Source organism: Anabrus simplex, chromosome 9, assembly GCF_040414725.1.
Source record: "Anabrus simplex isolate iqAnaSimp1 chromosome 9, ASM4041472v1, whole genome shotgun sequence".
Lineage (NCBI taxonomy): Eukaryota > Metazoa > Arthropoda > Insecta > Orthoptera > Tettigoniidae > Anabrus > Anabrus simplex.
This window is the reverse complement of record NC_090273.1, coordinates 7,164,914-7,182,417: the sequence shown is the minus strand read 5'-3', so window position 1 is coordinate 7,182,417 and position 17,504 is coordinate 7,164,914. Positions and strand designations below refer to the sequence as shown.

At 40.8% G+C, this 17,504-nt stretch overlaps 1 protein-coding gene across 1 annotated transcript in view; it reads right to left on the bottom strand.

Annotated features, from left to right (window-relative positions):
- Window positions 1–374: 374 nt before the first annotated feature.
- The window catches only part of Tbp (TATA binding protein), a 98,435-nt gene continuing 81,305 nt past the window's right edge, over window positions 375–17,504 (bottom strand). The window contains exons 5-6 of the mRNA XM_067153937.2: window positions 4,236–4,330; window positions 375–829 (exon numbers count right to left, since the gene is read on the bottom strand). Of these exons, the coding sequence (XP_067010038.1) occupies window positions 753–829; window positions 4,236–4,330 (172 nt within the window). The 3' untranslated portion in view covers window positions 375–752. The remainder of the gene's footprint in view (window positions 830–4,235; window positions 4,331–17,504) is intronic.

Genomic DNA, 17,504 nt, shown 5'->3' with positions numbered 1-17,504 from the left:
TTCCATTATCCAGCTGTAGAAAATGTATGAAACCTAAAAACCAGAGCTGAAATTACAAATTACACTTGGGTACCTAGCAAACCTCTGCAACGTGCCTGTGTCAGTCTATTCACATTAATTTCTTTCAGAACAGACGATGCCATACACACGTTTGGAGTGTGTCCAGACATTTCACTATTTCTTCATATTCCCACTTCAATTTGCAAAGTAACGGATCAAAACGTTTATAACCTTGAAGTTACTAATTAAGTATCATGAAAAGTTGCTAGTGATGTGATTTTCACACCTGTACATTCAAATTAAAGCCAGTTATGAAACTTAATTTAAAAACCTAGAGCTGTTGAGGAAACTAGCGTCAAATAACACACACAGGATAACAAGAGACATTATCGTTTTTCTTCACAGCTCAAAATATACACACAGGAACATAATCTTTACATTTGCATTCTTTGTCTCATATCATATTTACAATGTATAATTCTTAATCATTAATGTTCTTGGAAACCACTTGTTATGGGGTTCACTTTTTTTTTGTAAGTAATTAAACAATTACATCTCAGGAATGCTAAGAATATAAACATACCACGCACACTCACAGCCTTCAGTCTTCAAACTTATCTTAACCTCTTCGATCTGAGGTTCTGGTCGATGGTAAACCATAAATACACAATGAATACACATCAAAATTATCTTAACCTCTCAGGCCCGAGGTTCTGGTCGACGTGTAACCATAAATACATGACGAACATACATCATTGCTTCTTGAAGCTCTTCAGAATGGGATAAATATTATCAAATGCTTCATAAATTTCTTGTCTCACTTTGGCACCTGCGACAGAATTAAAGAAAGATCCAGTAAAAAATAATTCACATTTAAAGGAATCTATTCTGAAACATTATATAAACCTGTTGTACCACAATAGTGCAGAAAATCCTGGCATCCGTAATGTAGTGATAAACTGTGATGACTTCACTACAGAAGTTCTTCAGAGTGCTTTTTATAGTCTAATGGTGTATATTTTTGTTCCTTGTTTGATAGTGTAATATTCCTACTGAGAACCTTCAACTTGTTTTATATCCAAGAAACAAATTTCATGTTAAGCCTGTGTTGTCACTTATGTAAGCGTTCCAACTACACATTACAAAAGTTATTTTAATCATTTTAAGTTAATAAAAACTTAGTAAAATAGGACATGTTTTATCCACATTTAACACATTCATCAGCTAATTCGTGAAAGACAAATTGAATTCAAAAGAATTGAAGACCAAGGTTTATAATACGTGCGTGCTGCCAGTTACTACTTACGGTCTGGAAACGATGACTGTGACGAAGGAAAGTGCTCGCAAGCTTCAGCGAATACAACGAGCCATGGAGCGACAGATGCTAGGGATCAGCCTTAGGGATAAGATCCATTCAGAGGACATCAGGAGAAAAACGAATGTAACAGACATCCTAGAGAGAGTAGCAAGACTAAAATGGCAATGGGTAGAACATGTAGCTCGACAAGACTACAACAGGTGGACCTCTAGGATTGTTCACTGGAGACCATGGGAACACAAGAGAGTCATTGGAAGACCCCAGAAGAGATGGCTCGACGACATAAAGCTGTTGGCTGTAACATGCTGGTTCGAAGTGGCTCAAGACCGAAGACGACGGAAGCATTTTGCACTTAGTAAAATCGTGCCAATTTGACACTCGTAACCCATACAGTCAGCTGAATTTCCTCGTGTTCGCGAAACTCATTAGTGACACCAGAAACCTGACAGAGTGCCTTTTTCACCGTATCAACCTGATGTTCAAGTCAACGTGGAACTTAAGGTGGTACAACGTGGGACTTAACGTGGTACAGCTGGAGATGGTATGTGGCACTATGGTGGACATCACGACATCGGTTCGAAAGGAGTTCCAAATGCTGTTCGCTGAACTGCATTTTCCAGTTTCAAGACTATTCAGGTGATATAAGTGCCTTTACCAACAATCTTACAACAGAATCAACTTTTTCTCAATGATTGAACTTTAAAAACAGTGATTTCTTCCTTTTTAACAAACTATCATTGTCGATTAGAAGTCACATAATTCATGTAATATTTCCAAGTGTTGAACAGTAATTGTAAAATAGAACACAATATTAGACTTTGCAAGAAGATTAACTTTACGTTCTTTTGCATTCTGAAGTGTTAACTTTATAAAAAGACTATACGATTATTCATTCTCATAGTGAAGTTATATTTATTTTACATAATATTTTGCGTCATTTAACAAGACAAACTTTATGAACTTGATGAAAGGAATTATTAATTTTAAGTTTCATTTATTACAAACTTTCACTGAAAATTCATGATATTGCTGGAATCAGGCAACATTAAATTCAACGGAAGATATTTAAATTTTATTTTCTATTTTCAAATTCAAAATACTGTATAATCTCGAATACCACCCACACTGTTTTTTCGAAAATATCGCTTCCAAAATTGGGTGCAGGTTTTATTTAAAATTTTGGGAAATTTATCGTTCCGAATGCGCATAAATCGGGCATCACAGCCGGCGCGGCTTGGCAACAATGCTCTCTCTGCTCTCAGTACATGCTAATTCCGCACTTGTCGTCAGTCTCACACATGTTCTCGGAGTATCAACATGAATTCCACAAAGCGTTTGCGATCTTTTACTGTGAGTGAGAACGGAAAGTAGTTCGGGAAGCCCAAATTATTGGAAATCATGCCGCCGGTAGGAAATACGATATTGACGAGTCGTGTATTCGCAATTGGAGAAAGAAGAAAAATGTGCTATTAATATGTAGTGGTGATTGTAGAGCTTTTCATGGACTGAGTGTACAGTTTCCATAAATTGAAAAAACTTTATAAGTATGTGACAGACAGGCGGGAATTGGGATAAGGTGTATCAACCAAAATGTGTCAGGTAAAGGCATTAGAGATCGCAAAGGAACTTTCATAGGAAGGGTTTAAGGCAAGCCGAGGATGGGTTTGTAATTTTTATAAAAGAAATGGGTTGACCGTACGAAGGCGTACCTCAATTTTACAGCATCTTCCTGGTGCCTACAATGAGAAGTTATTGTCGTTTCAGCGTCACATAATTTGGCTGCGGAAGGAAAATGCATATTTGCTTTCCCAAATTGGCAATGCAGATCAGACGCCAGTCCACTCTGAAATGCCGGTGGACAGGACTGTGAATGTTAAGGGTGCGAAAAGTGTTACCATTAGAACAGGTGGTAATGAAAAACAACGGTGTAAGGTAATGTTGTGTATTCTCGCCGACGGAACCAAATTGCCACCGTACATTGTTCTCAAGCGAAAGACACTTCCTAAAAATCTACCCACTGGTGTTATCGTCAGATCTCAGAACTCCGGCTGGATAGACAATTCACTTGTGGAAGACTGGGTAAAGTGTGCCTGGCAACGTCGCCCTGGTGCATTATTGGGACAAAAGAGCTTGCTTGTTCTCGACAGTTACCGCGGCCACACAACAGATGCTGTAAAGAAACATATCAAGGATGGGAAAACCAACCTAGCAGTCATTCCGGGTGGGATGACGTCTATGCTACAGCCGCTGGATGTCTGCGTGAACCGTCTATTTAAGGCAGCCTTGAAACAGCTCTATACAGAATGGATGGTGGCTGATAATCACACACTGACGCCAACTGGTCGCATTCAGGGCCTGGAAGTTCAGCTGCTGTGTTCGTGGATTTTGACGGCATGGAATCGTATCCCTGGAGACCTCATACGGAAGAGCTTCAGGAAACAGCATTTCTAATGCTATGGATGTCAGCGATGATGATATTTTGTGGGAAGGTGATGGTGATGAAAGTTCCGAAGTTGATACTGATGATGATGATGATGATGATGAATGAACTCATTGGATATCCTTCTGGAAATGTTTATTTTTATTTTCTAATCATTTGATGTGTGTTAGTAAAGATTGTAAATAATTTTGACCTCACTTTTTTTTTTTTTTTTTTTTAATTTTGTTATTTCAAAATAAAAGTGCGGGTCTTATTCGGTGCTGGGTAGTATTCGAGATTATACAGTAATAAAGGAATTATTCATGCTATCTACAAGTTGAATAAACTTGAAATTTTAAAGTATCATCCATTATTTTGCACTGCGAATACCTTTCTCTGCACCTACTCTTAAGAACTTAGTTAAGTCTCATGCCCTTTTCCTTGTCCACTAGGTATTTACACAACGCACACCCTAGAAACTCTACAGTACAAACTCACCTGTTAACACCACTTTTCCAGATACAAAAATCAGGAGAACGATCCTAGGTTTCACCATTCGATAAATTAAACCAGGAAAGAGTTCAGGTTCATAACTGCAGGAGAAGAAAGATGCATGTTAATACATGGAACACAGCCTGGGTAGTTGACACACAAATTAACAAGTAAAATTCACGGTTAAGAGGCAGATTTGCTAAACAGATATATGAGGGTGGATAAAATATAAAGTAGAATTTTAATTTTACATTTTAGGAGACTCCTTGTTGGAACAGCACGGTAAAGGAAGCAGTTAATGAGAAATAAACAGCTTGGAGGAAGTGGATCGGGCAGCAATAGTACAGAGAATTGGCAGAAATATAAAGAAGCCAAAAAGGTATATAAGAAAATAGGACAAGAAGAGAAACGGAAGAGCTGGGAAAGATTCATAGAAACTTTACAGGAGGATATAAAGGGAAGTAAAAAGATTTTGTATGGTTTGGTGAAGACACAAAGAGACAACATACTAAAAAGATGGGAAGAATACTTCACAGAATTGCTAAATATTAAATACAATGAACTGGTAGATGAGAAGGAGCAAGAAGAAACAATGGGGTAATAAAAAGAACAAGAAAAGGAGATATCGATGTTAGAAATAGAGGAAGCCATACAAAAGATGAAGAACAGTAAAGCAGCAGGAGTGGATGAGGTAACTACGAAAATGATAAAAGCAGCAGGACCAATAGGGCTACAGTGGCTGTATAGATTATTTAGAATAATCTGGAGGAAGAAAGAGATCGCAGAAGAGTGGGGAAAGGGTTTAATTATCCCAATATTTTAAAAAGGTGATAAAAAGAAATGTAATAGCTACAAAGGGATCACCCTTATTGCCCATGTAGCTAAGATATTTGAGAGAGTATTAGAAGGAAGACTGAGGAGGAAGCTAGAAGGAGAAATGGAAGAAGAACAGTATGGTTTTAGGAAAGATAGATCAATGTTTGACCTGATCTTCACATTAAGACATATGATGGAGAAAAGATGGGAGTTTGGATAAAACATAGTGATAACATTTATTGACATTGACAAAGCTTACGACAGTGTGCCCAGACAGTTGGTATGGGACGAATTAAGGAAAAAACAAGTTAACAGAGTGGAAGCTACATTGTGTTAGTAGTGTGAAGACTTGTATAGGAAAAACAAAATGGTTTAAAGTTGAAACTGGTCTCAGACACGGAAGTGTACTATCATGGATGAAATTCATAAGAACATTAAACAGAGATTGGGAAGACAGGCAACAAAAGCCATGTTGATTATACAGTGATTTGGGGTGAGAATGAAACGGAAGTGCAAAAATAAGTAGATGTATGGAATCAAGAGAGAGAAAAATTTGGGATGAAAGTAAGCACAGAGAAAAGTAAAACAATAGTGATGATAAGGGGAAGGAAGGAAGAAAGGAAGAAAATGAATGGTTAAAATTCTGGGAGTGGTTAAAAGTTTCAAGTACTTGGGAAGTGTGATCACAGGAGATGGAAAGATAACCAAGGAAAAAGGGAAAAGAATACAACAAGCAAACAGCTTCTACCAGAGTGTAAGGGGTATTTTGTGGAACCAAGATGTCACGAAGAAATGTAAGAAAGTATTATATTCAATTTATTATGAACCCATACTAACCTATGCAGCTGGATCGTGGAGTACAACAAAAGAGAGGAGAGTAGAATACAGGCAGCGGAGATGGAATTCCTAAGAGGTATTGAGGACAAGCCCAGAAAGGATATAATTAGAAATGAAGAGATAAGGAAAAGGACAGGAATCTTGAAACTTCAAGACAGGATAGAAACAGCAAAGCGAAAGTGGTAAGGGCATATGATGAGAATGGGAGAAGAGAGAGTGCTAAAAAAAAAAAAAAAAAAAAAAAAAAAAAAAGCTTTTTCAGAGAAGTTAACAGGAAAGAGACCACGAGGGAGACCCCGAAAGAGGTGGACAGATTCAGTGTGGGAGTGCATAGAGAAGAGGGGAGGAAAATCAGATGATGTACTTAAAAAAGGAGAAGAGTGGTGGAGAGACCGGCAGCGATGGAGGTCCTTAATTCACAACCCGACCCGGGAAGCTGGAAACGGGAAATGAAGATGATGATGATGATGATGATAGATTCAGCTGAGAGATATTAAAGCATTGAAGTTATGTACATTTTAACGTAAACTTCCATTGCATTAGTTGACTGTATTTTATCTTGGATTTTTATGTATCACTGTTTTTGTTTGTATGTCTTTCTTCTTTGTTATTTTGCTGAAGATGACCTGTAAGCTAGGTCAAAACATGTCCAAGGTATTGTAAACAACTATGAAACTTTTAAACAGACCATTTTATAAATGGCCCTAATATAATTGAATTCTTTTAGAATTTCATCTTAGATATTTGAAATCAATACGGAACCAGAATGAACTTTATTACTTGTAACATCAGTTACTAGGTGAAAATTTTGGTTTATATTTGATCCAGCTCTGTACTACAATACTGATGCAATATGTAGACTTGTTCAATCATGTACATCAAATATGAAGGGAAAAAATATAGGCTGCATGCTGACAATACGCTTTGCATGCGACAAACTTACTATCCCAATAAACAACTGACGTAGCAAATACTGTGTATTGGGAAATATCAGCTGTCATTGTACTACATAAAGAACATACCATACATTGAATGCACCAGACAGTTACAGTTGGTCACTGTAGGTGACTGGTCCAATGAGTGTCATGCGCTGTAAATTAATTTTCCAGTAAAAAATATATGAGCATTCACCTCTATTATCCGTTTCCGGAAACTACGTTTTCCCGGATTATTCGTTCAAATCACATGGTCCCGCAAGCATCCTAAGTAAAGCATGCAGGGTCTATGTCACACTCGGCGTGTTTTGAGTTATGAGCTTGAAATGGTTGGAGAGCTTCAGTATGCCTGGCGGTAGGCAAGTGCACACGTAGACCCTTATTCCACACAAGCTCATTCTCTAACATAACATAATCGTGTAGGAGAATCCATAAACCTTATTCCACCAAATACTCAACCCTCATTCGGCTCCACACTTCAATCAAATCTAGTTGTAAAAATCCCGCGTGAGCCATTCCTCGAAGAAACTATTTCCTGGATCAATCGTCCAGAAACTTCAGTCCCATTGATGCTAAATCCTTGATCAACCATCTTTCAAGAAACAGTAACTCACGAAAGGCTGGCTACGGAATACATATGGATTTTGGCGTTTAAGTCCATCATTGTAATCACCCAAAAAATGATAGGCAGTGAACTTACATAAGCTTAGCATTCGGTTGGTATTGTTTAGAGAATCCTCAGAAATCATAAAGCAGAGAGTGGCCACAATTGGAAAGAGACAGCTGTACTTGAAGAGTGAACGAGTTTCATCAAAGATTCGTACTTGTAAAACATCTACATTATGTGCAGGATTAGCTGTTTATTTTTTACCTTATTCGATTGTATGGCCGAACAGGTTTTCAGCACTTCGCTCATGACCTATATAGTCACTGGGCTTTCATACAAGAATCTAAATTGCTCCTTCTTAACACGAATCTAGTATTTTAATACGAACACATACGATTATGTTCTCAAGACCAGAACAGACGTTGGACCTTACATTAATAAAGCCATGAGAGGTCTTGGGATTGCCTGTTACTGTTTTGATCCCACTGTAAGACGGGGAACTTAACGTTTAAGTTTTTGTGTTATAACCTCAACGGCATCTATGGCGGAGAAGGTGGACTTTGGTACGGCGGATATGGCGGAAGGGGCATACCCATAGCGTCTGTACTCCAGAGGAGCGGCTACGAAAGACGTCTGTCTCCATGTTAGGGGCGGCCTAATTTTGAACCTGGCAGTAGATATAAAATGCCTTTGGGTGTGGCGAGCCCATCGTAACAATAGCCTATATGGACAAAGCAGATATGGTGCCTCGGAAAAGGTTAGGCCGTCCCCTGCTAAAAGCGATGCGCAGCTCTTCAGGTGCTGGGGGAACTGTGAAAAATGGGCAACCAGCACTCAACTACATCAAAATTGCAACAGTAAATGTACTGACACTGACAGGAAAGACAGAAGAACAGGTTGACTTCATGATAGAAAAAGATATAGCCATACTTGGACTGTGCGAGACCAAGAAGAGGGGTACAGGGGAGATCCCTCTGAGAGAAGGATACAGGCTGTATTACAGCGGAGGACCTGAAGCAAAAAATGGAGTGTCCATCATACTTAGAAGAGAAAGCCAAGAATATGTGGAATATACAAAGTACATCAGCGATAGGATGATGATGATGAGACTCCAGTTTGAAAATGGTGTGAAAGATCTATTTCAGTTGTATGCCCCAAAAACTGGTTGCATAGATGAACATCTAGAGGACTTCTTAGAGGAAGTGGAGAGACAGATAGAAGATAAGGAAGTAATATTGATGGGAGATCTAAATGCACAAGTTGGAATGGAAAGACAAGGAAATGAAGATGTTGTAGGGCCCTTTGGATATGGAAATGTAAATCCAGAAGGCGAGTTGTTGGTGGATTTTTGGATGAGGAATCAAATGATTGTTGGAAACACCTGGTTTAGGAAGAAGAACAGTCAGAAGATTACAAGGTATGGTTGGGGAGACAGACGAACAAAGACCCTGATTGATTATATAATCATAGAAAAAGAACACCGGAAGAACCTTGTAGATGTAACAGCCATGCCTGAAGAAGCCTTTGGTGGAGATCATAGAGTTGTGATAGGAAAACTGAAAGTTAGAAAGATTGAAAAACCCCAATTAAGAAGAGAGAAAAGAATTAAAGTATGGAAGTTGAAGGAGAAAAGCATACAAGAAGAATTTCAAAGGGAAATAATACCCTTGGTACCCAGGACAGAGGTGGGGAATGTTGAAGAGGAATGGAAAAGATTTAAGGAAGCACTGGTTGGATGTGCAGAAAAGGTGTGTGGTAGAACATCAGGAAATGTGAAAGACAAAGAAACACACTGGTGGAATGATACGGTAAAGATTAAAGTGAAGGAAAAGAAAATGGCATGGAAAGCATGGAAAACATCTAAGACTGAAGAAAGTAGAAGAAAATATGTGGAGGCAAAGAATTTGGCCAAGAAAGTAGTGGAGGAAGAAAAGAGGAAAAGCTGGACCTTATTCACACAGAAATTGAGAGATGATACGCAGGGCAGCAAGAAATTACTGTATGGTATCTTAAGAAACAAAAAGAGAGATCCAGTAAACACCAGATTTGTGAAGGATGAGGACGGCATAATTTTAACAAAGCCAGAAGAAATAAGAAATAGATGGAGAGAGTATTTTCAGAAGCTGCTGAACATAAGAACGGATGACAGTCATTCAATGGATGACCAGGAAAGGCAATTAGTTGGTGAAGAAATGGATAAAGAAATTACAATGAATGAAATTGAAATGGCAGTAAGAAAGATGAAGAGTGGAAAAACTGCTGGAATAGATGAAATTTCAGTGGAGATGATAAAGGCAGCTGGAGCTGTAGGCCTGCAGTGGACATATCAGGTTCTCAGGAATGTCTGGGAGAATAAGGAGGTCCCTGCGGATTGGCAAAAAGGAATAATCATCCCAATTTTCAAGAAAGGTGATAAGAAAGTTTTGAAGAACTACAGGGGAATTACTCTAATATCCCATGTTGCTAAGATAACTGAAAGGATACTGGAAAGTAGAATAAGGTTGAGGGTTGAGAATCAGATACAGGAAAATCAGTTTGGTTTCAGAAGTGGAAGGTCAACAATAGAGCCCATTTTCATTATGAGACAACTAATGGAAAAGCATTGGGAGTACGGGAATGATATGGTGATGACATTCACTGATATTGAAAAGGCATATGACAGTGTCCCCAGGACGAAAGTTTGGGACAGTCTGGTGCAAAAAGGAATTGGACAGGGAGTAATAAAAATGATCATGGCATTGTATAAGGAATGTTGTAGTTGCATGCAAACACAATTTGGCAGGACAAGTTGGTTCAAAATAACTAGTGGGCTGAGACAGGGAAGTGTTCTATCACCAATCCTGTTTACAATAGTAATGGATGACATCATGAGAACAGCAAAAGCAGCATATGGAGGAAGAGAAATGAACATGATGTTATTTGCAGATGATATTGTGATTTGGGAAGAAGACGACAGGAAGGTTCAAGAACAGTTGAATGTGGTGAATGGGAAGATTGAAGAATGTGGATTGAAAATAAGTGTAGAAAAGAGTAAAACTCTTGTTATGACTAGAGGGGAGAAAGATGGGGAAAGGTCAGATTAGACTTGCAGACAAGCCCCTGGAAGTAGTGGAAACGTTTAAATACCTGGGGAGTGAATTAATGGAGAATGCTCGACTGGATGCTGAGATTAGTAAAAGGATTCAAGCTGGAAGTTGTTTCTATCATAGTGTAAGAAACATGTTATGGGACAAAGATGTGCACACGGAAGCAAAGGATACTATGTACAAGATGTATTACGTACCCATAACAACTTACGGAGCAGAAGCTTGGACAATGACAAAGGAAGGATGAGAGTCGAATACAGGCAGCCGAAATGAAGTTCTTGAGGAGTATGATACAGAAGAGTAGAAGAGACAAAATAAGGAATGAGAAAATCCAGGAAGAAATTGAGAGTGGAAAAAATGAATGATAGAATAGAGAAGAGCCGACTAAGATGGTTTGGGCACATGAAGCGAATGAGCGACGAAAGAATGCCAAAAAAAGGTGATGGAAATGCAAATCCAAGGAAGGAGAGGCCGTGGACGACCATGATTGAGATGGAAGGATACCATCCAACGCAGCATTATAGAAAGAAACCTGGACTGGGACACAGTGTTGGAGGAGTGGTGGAAAGACCGAAGAAAGTGGAGAGGAACCATATTTACCCCTACCCGGCTACAGCTGGACAAAGGGAAATGATGATGATGATGAATGTCTTTATAAAACCCGCTGTCATTTTAGGCCTATATGCGCTGCGTAATATTTTAAAAGTTTGTATCGTTTCCCACTCGTACTGGCTTGTGCAGTTTCCAGTTGAACTCAAGGTCACGAATAAAGGAAATTTCTGGAGTGCTGATGATATTTTGCTCTTTCCAATTTGCTTGTGACTTGTGGAATTTAATATAATGCTTTTAAGAACTTTTGAAAATCAATACTTATTCAAAGTTGGAAGGTTTCAAAAAAAAAAAAAAAAAAAGAGCGAATTTACCATCATGTTGGGTGCTTTTGTATCTAATGTGCTTTAAAGTGGAATAGAGGATTGAAAACTAATTATGGTCGATTGTTGTTTGGCTTGGCATTATTAGATTTTTCAATGTAATCAGCCGATTAACCCTTTTGCTCTCAGGCTATTTTCACCAGTCAAGCCCAAAACACTCAGGCCATTTTTCATGATTATGCATGTTAAAATGTAAAAAATTGCCATATAAAGAAATCCCCAGTTACAAAATTGAAAAAAATCACAGTAGTACACTATTTAATATCGGTTTAGGAAAAAAATATCCCAAAATTCTTCATGGCATATTTTACTACAAAATAAATTTTGAAATTTGAAAATATACACTGACTGACAGAGCAAATGCAACACCAAGAAGGAGTGGTCAGAACTTTATGCCAATTGCCGGGTAGACTGACGTCACTGAGGTATGTTCATGATGTGAAATGCGCCGCTGTGCTGCGCACGTAGCGAACGATAAATGGGACACGGCGTTGGCGAATGGCCCACTTCGTACCGTGATTTCTCAGCCGACAGTCATTGTAGAACGTGTTGTCGTGTGCCACAGGACACGTGTATAGCTAAGAATGCCAGGCCGCCGTCAACGGAGGCATTTCCAGCAGACAGACGACTTTACGAGGGGTATGGTGATCGGGCTGAGGAGGGCAGGTTGGTCGCTTCGTCAAATCGCAGCCGATACCCATAGGGATGTGTCCACGGTGCAGCGCCTGTGGCGAAGATGGTTGGCGCAGGGACATGTGGCACGTGCGAGGGGTCCAGGCGCAGCCCGAGTGACGTCAGCACGCGAGGATCGGCGCATCCGCCGCCAAGCGGTGGCAGCCCTGCACGCCACGTCAACCGCCATTCTTCAGCATGTGCAAGACACCCTGGCTGTTCCAATATCGACCAGAACAATTTCCCGTCGATTGGTTGAAGGAGGCCTGCACTCCCGGCGTCCGCTCAGAAGACTACCATTGACTCCACAGCATAGACGTGCACGCCTGGCATGGTGCCGGGCTAGAGCGACTTGGATGAGGGAATGGCGGAACGTCGTGTTCTCCGATGAGTCACGCTTCTGTTCTGTCCGTGATAGTCACCGCAGACGAGTGTGGCGTCGGCGTGGAGAAAGGTCAAATCCGGCAGTAACTGTGGAGCGCCCTACCGCTAGACAACGCGGCATCATGGTTTGGGGCGCTATTGCGTATGATTCCACGTCACCTCTAGTGTGTATTCAAGGCACGTTAAATGCCCACCGCTACGTGCAGCATGTGCTGCGGCCGGTGGCACTCCCGTACCTTCAGGGGCTGCCCAATGCTCTGTTTCAGCAGGATAATGCCCGCTCAAACACTGCTCGCATCTCCCAACAGGCTCTACGAGGTGTACAGATGCTTCCGTGGCCAGCGTACTCTCCGGATCTCTCACCAATCGAACACGTGTGGGATCTCATTGGACATCGTTTGCAAACTCTGCCCCAGCCTCGTACGGACGACCAACTGTGGCAAATGGTTGACAGAGAATGGAGAACCATCCCTCAGGACACCATCCGCACTCTTATTTACTCTGTACCTCGACGTGTTTCTGCGTGCATCGCCGCTCGCGGTGGTCCTACATCCTACTGAGTCGATGCCGTGCGCATTGTGTAACCTGCATATCAGTTTGAAATAAACATCAATTATTCGTCCGTGCCGTCTCTGTTTTTTCCCCAACGTTCATCCCTTTCGAACCACTCCTTCTTGGTGTTGCATTTGCTCTGTCAGTCAGTGTATTACAAAAAATAAAAATCGGTTTTCAAATACTAAAAAAGTAATATGCTCTTCAGTGATATTGTTGTTCAGTCATTCTGAAAATAAGAGCATTTAATTCTGTATAACATGATAAAATTTTGTTTTTTGTATTCTTATTTACTCATGAGTTATAGCACCTGACGTAAAGAACTGTACACGTACCTTCCGGAGTCAGCATTTGTGTTTTGGAAAACATTCTCCTATCATCAGTACCTGTAAAACCCGAATCACTCTTCTTCTTTATCTACAGCTTTTCCCACACCTGTGGGGTCGTGGTTGCTAACTGTGTCGCACATGTGGATTTGGCTCGTGTTTTATGGCCGGATGCCCTTGCTGGCGCCAACCCTACATGGGGGGAGGTAATCACTATCGCGTGTTTCCGTGGTAGTTCGTAGTGTAGTGTGTTGTCTGAATATGAAGAAGAAAGTGTTGGGACAAACACAAACACCCAGGCCCCGGGTCAGAAGAATTAATCAATGGCAATTAAAATTCCCGACCTGGCTGCGAATCAAACCCGGGCCCTCTGAACCGAAGGCCTCAACGCTGATCATTCAGCCAATGAGTAGGACTGAAATACGAATCAATATCGGCTATAAAGTCACTGTCATCGTCTAAAGCATCTAAATAATCTAAAACATCGGAATTATTATCCTAGAACTTGGCCCAGCCATGTAAAAAAATTAGGCCTACTCGTGGCACGAAAATCTAATAACACGAAATGTTAAACTAAAATTCACTTGAGAACATTGATATTTGTAGAATATAAACAAAATATAATAAACAATAATCTATTATTAAAATGGTAACAATAAAACGAAGGAAAACACGTATTTCGAAGCTTAAATGAGACTGTACTCGCAAGCAGCACACTTCAACTTGCCATGCGGTGAACATACGCGGATTGATAACTTCATTTGTTCCAAACAGGTGAGCTTAGTGTCTCTATCTCTCGAGAAAAGTGTAAACTAAATCCAAAAGCTACTATTGATGTCTTTTCCCGACATCTGGGAGTCCATTAAGGTACTTATACAGCCATCCGAACACAAAGCCGATAGATCGGCACGCTGAGTGTTTTAAGCAATGCCAGTCGAGCCGATAGATCGGCTCGCTGACCGTATAAGAGTTAAAGTTGCTGACCTGGAAGAAGTTTCCACGGGAAACTAAACTGACGAAGTTTCCCCAGTAAAACTGAATGTAATGTATAGAGATTTTTAACTCGTGCAATTAATGTCTGAAGCCGACCCTGCAGCATAGCTTGCCTGCCCCTCACCCGGAGGCTCCGAGTTCAATTTCCAGCCACATCAGGCATTTTTACCTGGATATTATGGCTGGTTCTTGGTCCACTCAGCCAATGTGATTGCAGTTAATTGAGGAGCTATCTAATGGTGAAATGGCGGCCCCGATCTAGAGAGCCAGGATTCGTCACACTGACCATGGATAATCTCATAATCTACAGGCCTTCGGACTGAGAAGTGATCAGCTGGTAGGCCAACGCCCTTCGGGGCTGTAGTTGGTTTTGGTTTAGGTGTGTTTATAAGACTGTACAGTGGAACCTCGATTCTCAGTTTTTGGAGGGACCACAGAAAAAGAAACGTACAACACGGGAAAGCGGAAAATCCGGGAATGAATGAACCATCAACAATTTGGCTAAACATCACAAAAATGAAATATTTATACTTATAATCTTACAAACACCCTTAAACTAAACCAAACTACAGCCCCAATGGAGCTTCCGCCTACCAAGCGACTGCCCTCGGTCCGAAGGCCTGCAGATTACGAGGTGACGCATAGTCAGTTTGACGAATCCTCTTGGCCATAATTCCGGCCTCTCTAGACTGGGGCCGCTATCTCACCATTCAAAAGCTATCAATTAAAGGTAATCGTAGAATGAGTGAACCTGGAACCAGCCCTCATATCAAGGTAAAAATGCCAGACCTGGCCGGAAATCGAACCCGGGCCCTCCGGGCCGGGTGAGAGGCAAGCAAGTTAGACTGTGGGGCCGGCTTCAAACATTAATTACCGGTACGCGATTTAAAAATCTCGAAACTTTACAGTCAGTTTTACCGGAGACACTTCGTCAGTTTCCTCTGAGAACTTCTTTCAGGTCAGCAACTTTGATTAGCCAGAGCCAAACTCTTTGAAAATTCTAGTACAGTACCCATAACGGCAAGCAAAACAATTATCTATCTCTGATCTTCTTCTTCTTTCTTTCTTTCTTCGTTTCGGCCTGCTGTGGACCAAGTTATTTCAACCGTTTGCATCCTTGAGCTTTAATTCTTCCCCAGTACTCACGCATTCTCGTTCTGTGAGCCTCCTTCCATTCATCAGTCCACTTCTTGCCTGTTTTCAACTTTGGCCTTTCTTGGAACCTCTTGTATCCTTGGAGCTTTTTCTGGAGAGGAACACGTTTCTGGATGTCTTCGAGTGTGATTCCTATTTCTTGAAGGTCTTTTTCAACTTCGATAAACCAGGGTCCCTTGGTTTTCTTGTTAAGAAAGTAGGAAAAGATCCTATTGGTTTGTCTCTGTGTGCTCATGCGTGCTATATGGCCATAAAAATTAATCCTCCTTTTCCGAATCGTGTCCGTTATCCTCTCCATATGCTGGTACAGATCGCTGTTGTGTCGTCTCCTGTACTCACCATTTTCTTTTATTGGTCCAAGAATCTTTCTCAGGATTTTTCTTTCTTTAGCTTCTAGCTTCTCCATCAGACCTTTTCTGTTCATTGCAAGGCATTCTGCTGCGTACAGTGCTTCCGGGCGTACAACCGAACAATAATGCCTAAGCTTGGCGTTGATGGACACTGATCTTTTGTTGTAGACATTCCTAGACAGCTGATATGCCACCTCCATCTTGTTGATTCTGCACATGATTGCTTCTTTCTCAGAGTTGTTAGGTACTATCCACTCGCCTAAGTACTTAAACTTTTCCACCTGTTTGATTTTTCCCTGTTCCACAATGAGCTCTCTGGGGGCTGGCTTGATGTTGGTTATAAACTCTGTTTTTTGGAAAGAGATTTGGAGGCCAGCTTTTGCTGCTTGGATTCTCAGTTGGTTAATTTGTTTTTCAGCAGTATCTAGGGAATCAGAAAAGATCGCTAGGTCATCTGCAAAAGCTAGGCAGTCTATGATAAGATCATCTTTCTTATATCCTATTCTAAGGCCATTCTCAACCTCTTCCTTGCACATCTCCTTGCGCCATTCCCTAATGATTTTCTCCAGAGCACAGTTGAAGAGAAGCGGTGATAGTCCATCCCCTTGCCTAACACCAGTCTTGATTTCAAAGACGTTCGAAATTTCTCCCCTGAATTTCACCCTGGACGTAGTGCTGGTTAAGGTCTGTTGAATGATAGCTCTCGTTTTGTTGTCTAAGCCCATTTCCTTCAGAAGGCGGAGGAGTGTGTGTCGGTCTATGGAGTCGTAGGCTTTTTGGAAGTCAACAAAAGTAACTACAAAATTCTTATTCCTGGATTTTAGGTACGACAGGACAGACTTAAGGTTCATGATCTGCTCTGCACAAGATCGTCCTTTTCTAAAGCCTCCTTGGTATTCACCCAACTGTGAATCAAGTTGCTCTTCTGCCCGAGTTTGAAGGGCTTTGGAGAGAATTTTGTATGTTACTGCGAGAAGGGAGATGTCGCGATAGTTGTTTACATCTGTTTTGTCACCTTTCTTATGTAGGGGATGAATCAGGGCTGCTGTCCAATCATTTGGGATCTTCTCTGTTTCCCAGATCTCGCGAATGATCTCAGTTAGTTTATCGATCGCCTTTTCACCTGCAGCCTTCCAGAGTTCAGCAATTATCGCATCTTCTCCAGGTGCTTTGTTGTTCTTTAATGATGTAATTATCTGTTTGATTTCCTCTTTTGTGGGGGAAGAAGAGTCTGGGTTGGGATGTCTGGATTCTTCAAAGGTGAATTCTGATTCTGGTTCTTCGCAGTTAAGAAGAGATTCAAAATATTTAGCCAAGATTTGGCAGTTATCCTTGTCGTTGTAGGCAACTTCTCCATTTTGATCTCGGAAGTGTAGACTTGGTGGGGTGTACTTGGTGAGGTTGTGTTTGAAGGTTCTATAGAAATCCCTAGTATTATTCTTATTGAAGTCCTGCTCGATCTGTGTCAGTTGGTTTTTGTCAAATGCGCGCTTTACTTGGCGGATCACTTTCGCTGCATGTTTCCTAGCCTCCAGAAAGTCTTCATATCTTTCTGGATTTTTCAGGGAATTCCATCTTTGCCAAGCGATTTGTCTTTGTGTTATGGCTTCATCACATTCTTGAGTCCACC